The sequence below is a fragment of the Schistocerca cancellata genome, chromosome 7 (assembly GCF_023864275.1).
Source record: "Schistocerca cancellata isolate TAMUIC-IGC-003103 chromosome 7, iqSchCanc2.1, whole genome shotgun sequence".
In the NCBI taxonomy this organism is placed as follows: domain Eukaryota; kingdom Metazoa; phylum Arthropoda; class Insecta; order Orthoptera; family Acrididae; genus Schistocerca; species Schistocerca cancellata.
In genome coordinates, this window is record NC_064632.1 from 339,346,622 (window position 1) to 339,359,696 (window position 13,075).

The 13,075-nt window shown below is 44.4% G+C and overlaps 1 protein-coding gene across 1 annotated transcript in view; it reads right to left on the bottom strand.

The window, feature by feature from the left end:
- Positions 1-13,075, bottom strand: part of LOC126092545 (tubulin beta chain-like) — a 92,707-nt gene that overhangs the window by 17,303 nt on the left and 62,329 nt on the right. The window contains exons 2-3 of the mRNA XM_049908203.1: positions 11,573-11,681; positions 3,589-3,841 (exon numbers count right to left, since the gene is read on the bottom strand). Of these exons, the coding sequence (XP_049764160.1) occupies positions 3,589-3,841; positions 11,573-11,681 (362 nt within the window). The remainder of the gene's footprint in view (positions 1-3,588; positions 3,842-11,572; positions 11,682-13,075) is intronic.

Sequence of the window (13,075 nt, forward strand, 5' to 3'; positions counted from 1 at the left end):
AACATTGCGCGGTGCCCGTGATACGTACCTCCGACCACACTTTGCAGGTCAAGCGTGTGCCAGAGGGTACTATTACTTTCTGTCCCATTCAGGAATGGTGAGTGTGAGAAACGATTGACTATCAGCTTCCATACGGGCTCTCGTATGTTAGCATCTTTCGACTAGCTGTAATTTTACAATAACTTTAATACTTATCAAAAAGGATAGTCAATTTGCTTCGAGCAATTTGGCGTGTTAAATTCGCCTAAATGGTGCCCAACGCAACAGGTCCAGCGAGACACCACGCGCAAGAGATGGGCCGAGGAACTGAAGCAGAATTAAATTTATGCAGTATACATGTGTTGAAAGGAAAAACTGAATATCACGAACAACATTATATAAAACATTCCCCGACTTCTTGCTGCCTCAACTCAGGGTAAAACCTGGAGCTTTAGATTATCTCCATTGTCTTCGTCAGGAGCAACTGACTATCAAAACTGCTGCTGTGGTTGCCTTATACAGCGCAAAGACTGCTTCTGATTGGTCGGTAATTACGTCATGTTGTCGCAGGTGGTGTCAACGTCTGTGCTGGTGGTGCCATAGAACCCACCTTAACGTAAATATTGCGACAATATCTCTCGCCTTTCTTGACGTAATTAGCGGCCTATCAGCAGTCGTCTTTGAGCTATATGAGGCCACCATGGTAGCAGTTTTGGCAGTCAGTTACTCCTGACGAAGACAATGGAGACGAACGTCGAAAGCTCGAGGTTTTAACCTCAACTGACGCGGCAAGAAGACAGATAGTTTTATACAACAGTGAACGACAAAAGGTTCGTTATCTAAGAAATTAAATAGGGAACTTGGAAGGGCTATAAATTAATTTGCCCAATTCAGTTCAATATTCGAAACAAAATATTAAGTAAGACGAAGCTAAATTGTAGCTAGTGAATTTTGGAAAACATGCTATAGTAATACATGGAGAAAAACGTAGAAACAGCCTAACAACGCGTGATGGGTAAACGATCGTAATAATGGACAGAACTCAAAAAGGAGGAAACAAGATTTGACGGTTTAGTATTAAGAAAACCGTCTTAATCGCGTTTTTTACTTATTTAGTGCCGATCGGTTTCAGCCCAGCGCAGGGCGAAGATACTGTGAAATTACAATATATATCTTAGACAAAACTATCTTATAAGAGTGGATTAGGTAAATATGTTTTACCTACTGGTCGACTCCTGGTGGAGTCAGGTCTGCCAAGGTGTGGCAGGAAACTAAAGAATTTACCTTCTGCCTGGGTTTATATAGCAAGCTATGAGCACGTTAGCGTAAGCAACGTCTCCAGCGGTGACCAATGGTAGACGTCTAGGCTTAAAAATTGAAGTATAAATACAATGTGTTAAGTTTGCAATTTAAAGAAACCATGACCATCGTAAAAATCACTGTTATATAAATAAACATAAAAAGTATGTGGATAAACTTTTCAACGTCAAACTTATAAAAGAACGTTAGTAAGTTACCATATCTTCATTCGTAATACACTATAGGGGAAGGAAACAATTTCCTATCTGTATTCTGTTTACTTTGTGTTCCTATATATCCGATTTTTATCATTTAATAATGTAACAAGTTTAAGTGTGCCTATCTGTAATCGTATATACAAAGCCCTGCAGTCCAGGTACTATGGACGCCGTTGCCATGGTAGCGGCCCAACATGGCTGTCCTCTCTGCTACGATGTTATCTGTTGCTTAGTCCAGGCCCTATGGACGCTGCTGACATGGCAGCGGCGCAATATGGCTGGCCCCTTTGCCACTCTGCTGTCCGTCGCCTAGGCAACGATAGGAGCGATACCACACTTCGGAGGGAATCCATCGTCGTAGTGCAGAAGATATTGGCAGCCTACACTGTGTATAGAGGCATCCGACCAAAAATACGAACATTTTGCCTTTATATTTAATGTGATTGTATAAGCGATAGAGGGCAGAAACTGTAGAGAAGAAAGATTGGTATATATCTAACAAATAAGTGAGAACTGATGTGGCTGTCAAGGTTCATTAATCTAATCTAAGAAGTGCATTGGAATCTATGAAAATAAAGGAAACTTGATTAAGTAGTACTGTTAAACACCACACATAGGGATACAGCTTTATGTAAAAGAGGGCAGAACGAGGTAGTGCTAGCTGCGGTTGGCTGTTTCCACATTATTTGAGGTTTGAATAACTACTGGCCATTAAAAGGACCACCAGTAACAGCAAGGGAGACAACAATGCTAGACAGACTCCTCCAAGACTTTGAAAAAGCTGTATATAAACGTCAGTCTTGGCAGTTGCAATTTAAGTTTCAGTCACTGTCATTACCAGGGAGCAGCCGAGTCGTCGGGAGTCGTCACTGTACAGTGACCGTTCGGTAACGATGCAGTAAACGAGGAATCTACACAAACGACTGAGGCAGCTGATTTTCCGACACGTATCAAGCCACATTTATTACCTTGAGCTGTATGTCTGTCTGTAAAGAACAATCTCGATAGAGTCCGATACTAGTAAACAGTCTGTAGAATTTGTTTCTAGTAGTAGCAACGAATAATATTTCTGTGTGTCAGTATATGCAGAGGAACAAGTTCCGTCTTACATTCTTGTCCGAAGGAGAATAAGGTGTCTAGTTGCTCGAGTCGCAACGAGGGACAGTTAACATTTTTTTGTCTGTGTCAATACAGGAAGGAATGAGTGCTGTCTCACATTCCTCTCTCATCGCCATGCGAATATTCGACTGTGTATCGTTGGAACAAGCAGAAAGCACAGACATTGAGTTACTGCAAAGGAATAACGTACAGAAGGGCAGAGTAATCTTTGATATGCGAAAAGCGCTGTAAGACTTCTCTCCAAGTAGGATTTAATTATTGAAAAATAAAGTGTTCTTAAATTGTATATGGAAGTGTGTTCACTTTCTTTGAAGCCAACTAACTACTACTCTCTAGAATGAGATTTTCACTGTACACCGGAGTGTGCGCTGATATGAAACTTCCTGGCAGATTAAAACTGTGTGCCGGGCCGCGACTCGAACTCGGGACCTTTGCCTTTCTCGGGCAAGTGCTCTACCATCTGAGCTACCCAAGCACGACTCACGTCCCGTCCTCACAGCTTTACTTCTGCCAGTACCTCGTCTCCTACCTTCCGAACTTTACAGAAGCTCTCCTGCGAACCTTGCAGAACTAGCACTCCTGAAAGAAAGGATATTGCGGAGACATGGCTTAGCCACAGCCAGGGGGATGTTTCCAGAATGAGATTTTCACTCTGCAGCGGAGTGTGCGCTGGTATCAAACTGTTTCAAAATACTCCTGCTAACGGTCCTAGGAGGCCGTATCTTTCTTACTCCGTTAATTAGCAGATCTCAGCCCAGTTCGTCGATGTGCCGATTGCACCACACAGGCCACACCTTCAAAGCTAGTGGGAAGACATATGCTGGAACACAATGGGACGTTGGCTAGAAGTGCATCTGTGAGATGGAGAGATTGGTGCAAGGAAAGGAGTCGTGGCGGGTCACGTCAGACAAGACAGGAGACTGATGAGAGGGACTTCAGCAGCTGCGGTGGAGGCGTGTGGGCGTGTACTCACCCCTGGAGACAGTCGCAGTTCTCGGCCTCCTTGCGCACCACGTCTAGCACAGAGTCGACGAGCTCGGCGCCCTCCGTGTAGTGTCCCTTGGCCCAGTTGTTGCCGGCGCCGCTCTGGCCGAACACGAAGTTGTCTGGCCGGAAGAGCTGTCCGTAGGGTCCACAACGCACCGCGTCCATTGTGCCGGGTTCCAGATCTAGCAGGATGGCCCTCGGCACGTACTTGCCGCCGCCATCGCACGATGGGCTCGCCACTGTGCAGACAAACTCGTTACCAACATGGGAAAACACCCACACACCCCCACACCCACACTTATTATGAAGACTTAAATGTACTAAACCGGTCTCGAAAACTGACACACGGCGGGAGAGCGTGTGTTGACCACATGCCCCTCCATATCCGCATCCAGTGACGCCTGTGGGTTGAGGATGAAACGGCGGCCGGTCGGTACCGTTGGGCCTTCATGGCCTGTTCGCGAGGAGTTTAATTTTGCTGTTTTTTTTTTAAATGTACTAAAATGTTATTACTAAGGCGCAGCGATAATTTTAACATGTTCTGATGCCATTCCAGAGCATATTCACATTTATACAGAGTGTTACAAAAAAGGTACAGCGAAACTTTCAGGAAACATTCCTCACACACAAAGAAAAGATGTTATGTGGACATGTGTCCGGAAACGCTTCATTTCCATGTTAGAGCTCATTTTAGTTTCGTCAGTATGTACTGTACTTCCTCGATTCACCACCAGTTGGCTCAATTTAAGGAAGGTAATGGTGACTTCGGTGCTTGTGCTGACATGGGACTCATTGCTCTACAGTACTAGCATCAAGCACAACAATGTGTCAATCCTCATTTCAGTGCAAATGTTCTCTTTACGGAAGCGGCTACATTCCAACGTGATCAAATTGTAAATTTTCACAATCAACATGTGTGGGCTGACGAGAATCCGCACGCAATTGTGCAATCACGTCATCTACATAGATTTTCTGTCAACGTTTGGGCAGGCATTGTTGGTGATGTCTTGATTGGGCCCCGTGTTCTTCCACCTACGCTCAATTGAGCACGTTGTCATGATTTCGTACTGGATACTCTACCTGTGCTGCTAGAACATGTGCCTTTACAAGTATGACACAACATGTGGTTCATGCACGATGGAGCTCCTGCACATTTCAGTCGAAGTGTTCGTACTCTTCTCAACAACAAATTCGGTGACCGATGGATTGGTAGAGGCGGACCAATTCCATGGCCTCCACGCTCTCCTGACCTCAACCCTCTTGGCTTTCATTTGTGGGGGCATTTGAAAGCAACCCCGGTACCAAATGTAGGGACTCTTCGTGCTCGTATTGCGGACGGCTGTGATACAATACGCCATTCTCCAGGGCTGCATCAGCGCATCAGGGATTCCATGCGACGGAGGGTGGATGCATGTATCCTCGCTAACGGAGGACATTTTGAACATTTCCTGTAACAAACTGTTTGAAGTCACGCTGGTAAGTTCTATTGCTGTGTGTTTCCATTCCATGATTAATGTGATTTGAAGAGAAGTAATAAAATGGGCTCTAACATGGAAAGTAAGCATTTCCGGACACATGTCCACATAACATTTTTTTTCTTTGTGTGTGAGGAATGTTTCCTGAAAGTTTGGCCGTACCTTTTTGTAACACCCTGTATACGAGGGTATTCCCAAACTAAGGTCTATTTTTTGTAAGTACATAGAACTGTTTATTTCTACAATGGTTTACATCAGTTTACAGCTTGAACATTTAGCTATTTTTCGACATAATCACCATTTCTGTCGGTGCATTTTTGTTGACGCTGTGCCGGTTGTGTGTGCCCATGTCATACCAGCTCGCCGCCATGCTGTTGAGAAAGTTATGAACTGGCGTGATTGTTGCTTGGTCTCAGATGTAAAGTGGTATTCCCCGGTTTCTTCAACCGTGACAATTGAGTCCAGAAAGTTGTCCTGTTCGGCTGCAAAGCGGTGAAGAAATGCGTGGGAAGCATCAACTCGTTGCCGTGTGTGGTCCTTAGCATGCGTAGCACCTACCTTGCGCACACCTTCCGGTAGTTCCAAGTTTCCGTTAAAATTCTGTGAGCGGTGCTTCGGCGAAACCTCAGCAACCAACGTGCAAAAATCATCCAGGGTGATTCGCCGATCTTCACGCATGGTTTGCTCAACCTTAAACACTGTCTTCTCACAAATTCGTAGTCTCCCGCTCCTTTCTTCGTCGTGAATTTCGGTCCGACCGACTGCAAACTCTATACCAATTACGAACATTTTTGACATCCATACACGACTCACTATACACTTCCGACAATTGGTGATATATTTCACTTGGCGCAGTGTCCTTTGCGTTCAAAAACCGAATAACTGTGCGTAATTCGCACTTGGCGGTAACATCCAACGGGAGCTCCTTTCTCAACGACTGCCAAGCCAAGACTGAGCGCCTCAGCGCGCGTGCGCATATTTAAACACAGCGCGTGAAGCACTCTTCATAACAGTATAGCCAACTGCCACACAAACAGTTCTGTACAATGATGGAGGAATGAAACAGTAGCTACGTAACAGATGAAATTTTTTATTTCTAGTGAAAAAGGGTACGGGTTTCACCATGCAGGAAAACAAGATAACAGACATAAATAGCGTTCATGTTTGACACGGGTAAGGTTCACCGCATGAAGGTCTATATCTGATTCTCAGAGAGGAATAGGCCTTCATCGGGCATTCATGCACATTTTTCACCTCTTATTCATACTGAGTCTGTAACTTAGGAGGTCCGTGGGGCATGTTGTCCCACTCCTCTCTCAAGGCGGTTTTCAGTTCTTGCACGATTCGGGGAGGGCGGGAGGGGGTTCGTTGAAAAACGCATCTGCCAAGAGAATTTCAGGCTTGCTGTATTGTTCACGTGTTGGAAGTACGCTTGTCATTCAACACGTTCAGTATCTTAACTTCCCAGCGCGTCCAACATCTCAAGCAGCACCAAAGGGACTGCCAGGCTTAACGTCCCCATCCGACGGTCTGAGCAACATCAGCCGGCCACTGTGGCCGAGCGTTTCTAGGTGCTGCTGCTACGGCCGCAGGTTCGAATCCTGCCTCGGGCATGGATTTGTGTGATGTCCTTGGGTTAGTTGGGTTTAAGTAGTTCTAAGTCTAGGGGACTGCTGACCTCAGATGTTAAGTCCGTTAAGTCCCATAGTGCTTAGAGTCATTTGAACCAGCACTGCAGCATCCTCGCACTGAGGTCAATAACAGACCGTCCAGTTTGTACCTCACCTTCAGCAGTCCACAACGTCGTTAAGGAACAGTAATCATAATGTTTGAGATGAACATGTACTTTAACTAAAGTTGAATGTTGTACTGCAAGTGGGTAAGTTTTTATGGTATGCATCAAGTGATACTTTCATAGACAAAAAACTGTCAAGTTACGTAAATATTTTTTTCATTCATGTAGTAAAGTGAACTAATACTTAGTCTGTTGGAGTTAAAAATGAAATCTATCTCAGAGTACTCAAAGAGCTGACAGTTGTGGCCAGTTGTTTCATCTGGGCATTATTTATCATTATAACCCACATCATCAATATGTAAGTACCATTTCCTTATCAAACTGTCCCAGCGTGACTGTGGTTAAGGACACCTAAACCGCTCTGTGTTTCAAAGCTCTGTCAACAGCATTACTAACACCAGTCTTGTTAAACTTCAGTTTCCTACCCCTGTCCTTGCACTATTACCACGAAGATATTTTAACGCACAAAGTATTAAGAAACTATGTAAGACGTTTATGAAAATGAAGTAATGATTATGAAGCCACACGGGGCAGCCGCGCGGTATGAGGTGTTCTGTCACAGTTCGCGCGGTCTACCCGCCCCTCGGAGATTCGAATCGTGCTTGCTGTGTCTTTTTTTAATAGTCAGCAGTTTGGTCCCATAGGACTTTTTTGTAATGATTTTGATGCTGAAATTTTAAGACATTTGTTATATTTGTACACTAAGCTACTTTAGCTATCCCTCATTTCATTTCAGGTATTTCCTTCATGTCTTGTCATGTAGGTGGCTAAACAAGTCACTAAAGCCAATAAAACATGAAACTCACCTGTAAGTGATAAATGGTTCAAATGGCTCTGAGCACTATGGGACTAAACTTCTGAGGTCATCAGTCCCCTAGAACTTAGACTACTTAAACCTAACTAAGGACATCACACACACCCATGCCCGAGGCAGGATTCGAACCTGCGACCGTAGAGGTCGCGCAGTTCCAGACTGTAGCGCCTAGAACCGCTCGGCCACTCTGGCCGGCAGGTGATAACATCGTGCATGTGCTAACGTATGTATGATTAACTTCTTAGAAGGTTGTAGGTCCGAATACTGTGAACAGGAAAGAACTGGAATAGACACTTGCCATCTGAAGCTATGAATTCTACACAGGCATAATGCTGGAAGACAGGTTATAAAGCTAGAGACGACAGCGATTGCTGTTCAGTTCTCGTTGAGAAGTATGTTTGAACACCGTATTTGATAGCAGTCTTATTGAACGGTGCTGGTGGTGCACCGTCTGCAGAAGCCTACCAACAGTAAGGCCAGAAAGCGAGCAGCGGAAGCTGTGTATCAGATTAAGGGCTTCCTCGTGGCAGCCGCCGCTGAATCCCATTTGCCGTACCGATCTATACAACCAGGCCACAGCGCTGCAGACCGCATAATTTTGCATATATTCCATTTCCCTTTATAAGTATCAGGGAATGTACTCTGCTAGATGAAACGACTAACTCAAATCGTGAAGTTCCAAAAGCTAACCTTCCTTCGAGGTCGTTACTGCTACTCTGTTTAGACGTCACATCGTATAGGACTTAGTGACACCTTATCTCTGGGCAACTTTCCTGATATGCAGTATGTTGACCCCCGCCCCGCAAACAGGACGTTCAAAACTGCAGTTACGCAAGACGTTGAGGAAACGCTACTCGAATCTGTCACAGCGACAGCACTTAAAGGTCCGTAATAGCCGCAGAAGTAATGACCGTTTGGCTTTAATCTCGATATATAACAGGAAACGTACTGACTGACTGCCAGCGCAAACCGTTAAGGACAGAAACTTTAAATTTGGATGCCTTATATTTTAGGCATCGTGTAATGAAAGATCTATCGAAATTCCGCCACTAAGGGGGTGAAATAGATAATGAATGTCTTTTTAAAACTGCCCCTTTTAACTAAGTTTTGAAGCTAGAACTATGATAACTGGTATTTGCTTTGTCGGCCATAAATAAAAAGATACGTGCTTCAGCATTTTCGGAAATACAACCCTAGGTAATTCAATTGCGGGTGAAAATTTATTTTGAAAATAAATTATTAAATATCTACTAAAGCATTTTGAAAGCTAAATATACGAAAATTGATATTTGACATCTCGGTTAGAACTAATTATGTATTTCAATATTTATAGGCATTCAGTTCCCAAGGTGAGAATTCGGTACCGGATGTAAGACTGGCGCTGATAGCTACATAAGCACTTATCAGAGTTGTCTTCTTCAGTTCGCTATATGAAACTAAATTAAACACATTATACCACAAATTGGCGGCTATGTGAAGGGTTACTGAAAATGGTTCAAAGGGCTCTAAACAATATGGGACTTAACATCTGAGGTCATCAGTCCCCTAGACTTAGATCTACTGAAACCTAACTAACCTAAGGACATCACACATCCACGACCGAGGCAGTATTCGAACCTGCGGCCGTAGCAGCAGCGCGGTTCCAGACTGAAGCGCCCAGAACCGCTCGGTCACAGCGGCCGGCGAAGGGTTACTTTCTTATACAGGGAGTAGGTCCTTTGGTTTGCATAAGATTGTGTTTGTTGTCTTGTTAGTGGATGAAAGTTTCTACGGAAGTGTCACCTCAAGAAATCAGAAGGCAGGATTTACATAAACCTCCCACTCCACCTGCAAAAATCGCTTTCTGGTCAGAAATACATTCGAAAAAGACCATGCTTCTACGGCACCAATTAAAAAGGAATGGCTTTTATTATATTAATTTTTCAGTAGAACTAATGTATTTTTATAGAATTATTTACAATGTAATTACTACGCAAACACGAGCGAAGCAGCAGGCGCTAAGATTGTATGTTGATATGTATATTTAAAAAAAATACTGTTCATAAATATTTTGGCTCTCCACATGATCAGATCAATTATTTGTCAAATCTTTCCACGAGCCAGTGTATTTGTGATGTCAGTCAGATAAGCCTAATGAAAAATTTCCACCCATTTACTCACAAACTACTTGGTATTTCAGCACTGATGAAGCATACTTTAAACTCAAATTACCTTGCTAAACATGTTCGCTCTTCTGAAAAATTTGCTCTCTAAAAGAAGTGTAGCTTAACGTGTGCTGTTTCTGCTGATTATCAGATAACTTGTCACCAAATACACTCAAGTTCAGTGTAAAAAAAGACACCTTGAACGACTAGAGATAGTATGTTCATATTCACAGGAAATGTACATTAGTATGTTTTGCAGATATAATTAGCATTTCAGTCACTTGGGTTCAGCATGTGTCCTGTTGCCTAGTAGGCATGGGGTCCACCTTGGGTCCTGATGAATTTTTTCCATGCGTGGAGACATCGTCTTTTCCACCATATCCCACACATTTCGATTGGCGTCAGATCTGGTGAAGTGGTGGCCCAGGGAAAAAGGCCGACATCTTGCGACACCAAGAAGGCACGTGTTCATGCAGCAACGTGTGGTCGTGCATTGGCTTGCTGAAAAATGGCGTCTGGGTTGTGCAGAAGGGTATGGCTACGGGTCGCAGTATGTGATTCACGTAGGTCACATTGGCCACAGTGCCCTGGATACGTACCAACATTTGCGGTTGTACCCAATAGCACCTGCGTCCGGCCATCCTGATTTAGGTTTTCCGTGATTTCCCTTAATCACTCCAGGCAAATGCCGGGATGGTTCCTCTGAAAGGGCGCGGCCGACTTTCTTCCCAATCCTTCCCTAATCCGATGAGACCGATGACCACGCTGTCTGGTCTCCTTCCTCAAACCAACCAACCAACCAACCAACCAACCAACAGCACCTCACAAAATAAGGCCTTCAGGTGATACGGCTCCCCCTGTCTGCGGCGATCTAAAGTGCAGCAGTCATTTTCAAATAAACAGAATCTGGATTCGTCCAAAAACACTATCTGATACAATTCCTGTTCCCAGTGACGTCGTTCCGCGTATCATTGCCTCTAGCATGTTTCTGCAAATTTGTCAAAGGCAGGCGGGAAAGTGAACTACTTGCACGTAACCCATGCCGTAAGGAACGGCTACGGAGTGTCACCCCCTGATAATGTACCAAGTGTTACGCTATTCCACTGTCACGCCAGAGCCGAGGATAACGCAGATTTGCCCTGCAAAGCCATTCGGGTAAGGTGTAGATTTTCTCGGCGGGTGGTATGAGTGAGGCGAATTGATCCATCTCCTCGTGTTCTAGTGCCTTCATTGAACCATTCTGCACACACCAGTTGCACTGCCGAAAAACACTTTCCCGGATGTACGCACTACATTCTCTCATGTCAATAATGCGCTCTGTTTCAATCTCACTGATCTGACGGTACTGTTTGCAAGCAACGGATATCACAAGATAAGTGGAGACCCCTGTGCTCGAAAACCATTTCACAATCGAAGCGATAACGGGCGAAAGTGAAAATTCAGTCATGAATCCATTACCTTCGGTCTGCAGCGACAAAAGCCGCAAGCACATTTTACCGGTAGGTGGTGCTGCGTCGCGATATCTATGTTGACCTTGAATCCGCGGGCCGCCATAGTTCAAATCTAATCATTTTTGCAGAACATACTGCTGCACGTTCTGTGAATATAACGTCCTATCCTGTTATTCAAGGTGTTTTTTCTGAACATGATTGTACATGTTGCTGTGTTACACAGTCAGGGAATGTTTATTATTTACATGGTGATAGTTCTGATGTCGACTAGTAAGATAACAGACAACTCACCCGAGGCCTCGTTGTAGTAGACGCTGATGCGTTCCAGCTGCAGGTCGGAGTTGCCACGGTAGACGCCGCTGGGGTCGATGCCATGCTCCTCCGAGATTACCTCCCAGAACTGAAACAACAGCAACACGCAACAAACTGTAGTACTTGGTATAAGCAAGGGTACGATTCAACGCGTAATTAATACCTTCCTTACCTCTATGAGGGGAAGTCAGGTTCAATTAACACTTTGAAAGTAAAAAGAAAAAAAAATGTAACTATATTGACATCTTGGATATTCGGGAATCCAGCCGATGCAAGATGTCAACAGATCGCCGGGAAAGCATGAACAATTACATGTAAATATATTGTTTGCTAGTACATCCAAATCATGGTAAACACAAATTCCCGCGAGACAGTACCGTAGGATGCCACAACAGGAGCAAACCAGCGCCGCCCACCGAGAAACTGGAATATCGCGTGGTAATTTGTATGTTGCATTTGTTGGGGATCAACGCTGCTGCAACCCATGCTGAGGTGATGGAAGTGTGCGACATCAATGCACATCAAGCAACGGGTATCACAAGATAAGTGGTGCTCGAAAACCAGTATTTCACAATCGAAGCGATAACGGGCGAAAGTGAAAATTCAGTCATGAACCAGGTTTCAATACCTTGCAGGACATTTTGAACACGGCAGAGAACGTCGCCCGCTGGGTTCCGATTCAGAAAGTATGCCGAACGTAGGTGGTGGCGGTAACTTGCCAGATTCTGACGGTTTCTTTAGGCGCCTGGTTGCGATGGGCGAGTGCTCGCTGTATCAGCATCACCCTCTGACAAAGTTCAAAAGTTAACAAGTACTATTCTGTGTACGGAACCGCGTCATAATGTGGAAAACGATACTGGAGAAACCAACGTTTCGGCCACGGCCACAACAGTTTTCTTCTTTGTCTACTGGTGCGTTTTATAGGTTTATTATTCGTTGTTATTTTCTCGCCTGGGCCCCATATTAGCGGTATGGGCGGGGGTTCAACGGTAAAACACCCTGCCCTTCAGCCAAAAGCACTCTTGAAAACATAAAAACGGTGAGGACACACACTGAGTGTTTTTCGTCCTTTAAATTAGAAATATTAAAGGCGGTCGGCAAAAAGGACGATAATTATATACAATTAAAAACTGCATCTTCTACAAAAAGAAGCACTGAAGCAGGGCACTTTCACGTAAAATCTGAAGGACCTACACTGGATAGAAGTATTGTGGGAGAAGAGAATATGTTCCATCAGGTTAGGGGTGCGGGTAGAAAATAGGGTGGTTAGATACCAGAGTTGGCGATCTGAGGAGAGAACATGGGGTAATTGGACTCTAGCTTGCAGATGGTATAGGGATGCAGAGGTGTTCGATATGGGTGAGAAGGTGTGGGAATCTGATGATATTGTAGAGGTTCCATGTGGGGGAAGGTAACATGCGGAAAGCGAGACAGAGTGCATGGTGTTCAAGGGTCTGGGAGGACTTCTAGAATTTTGGTGGG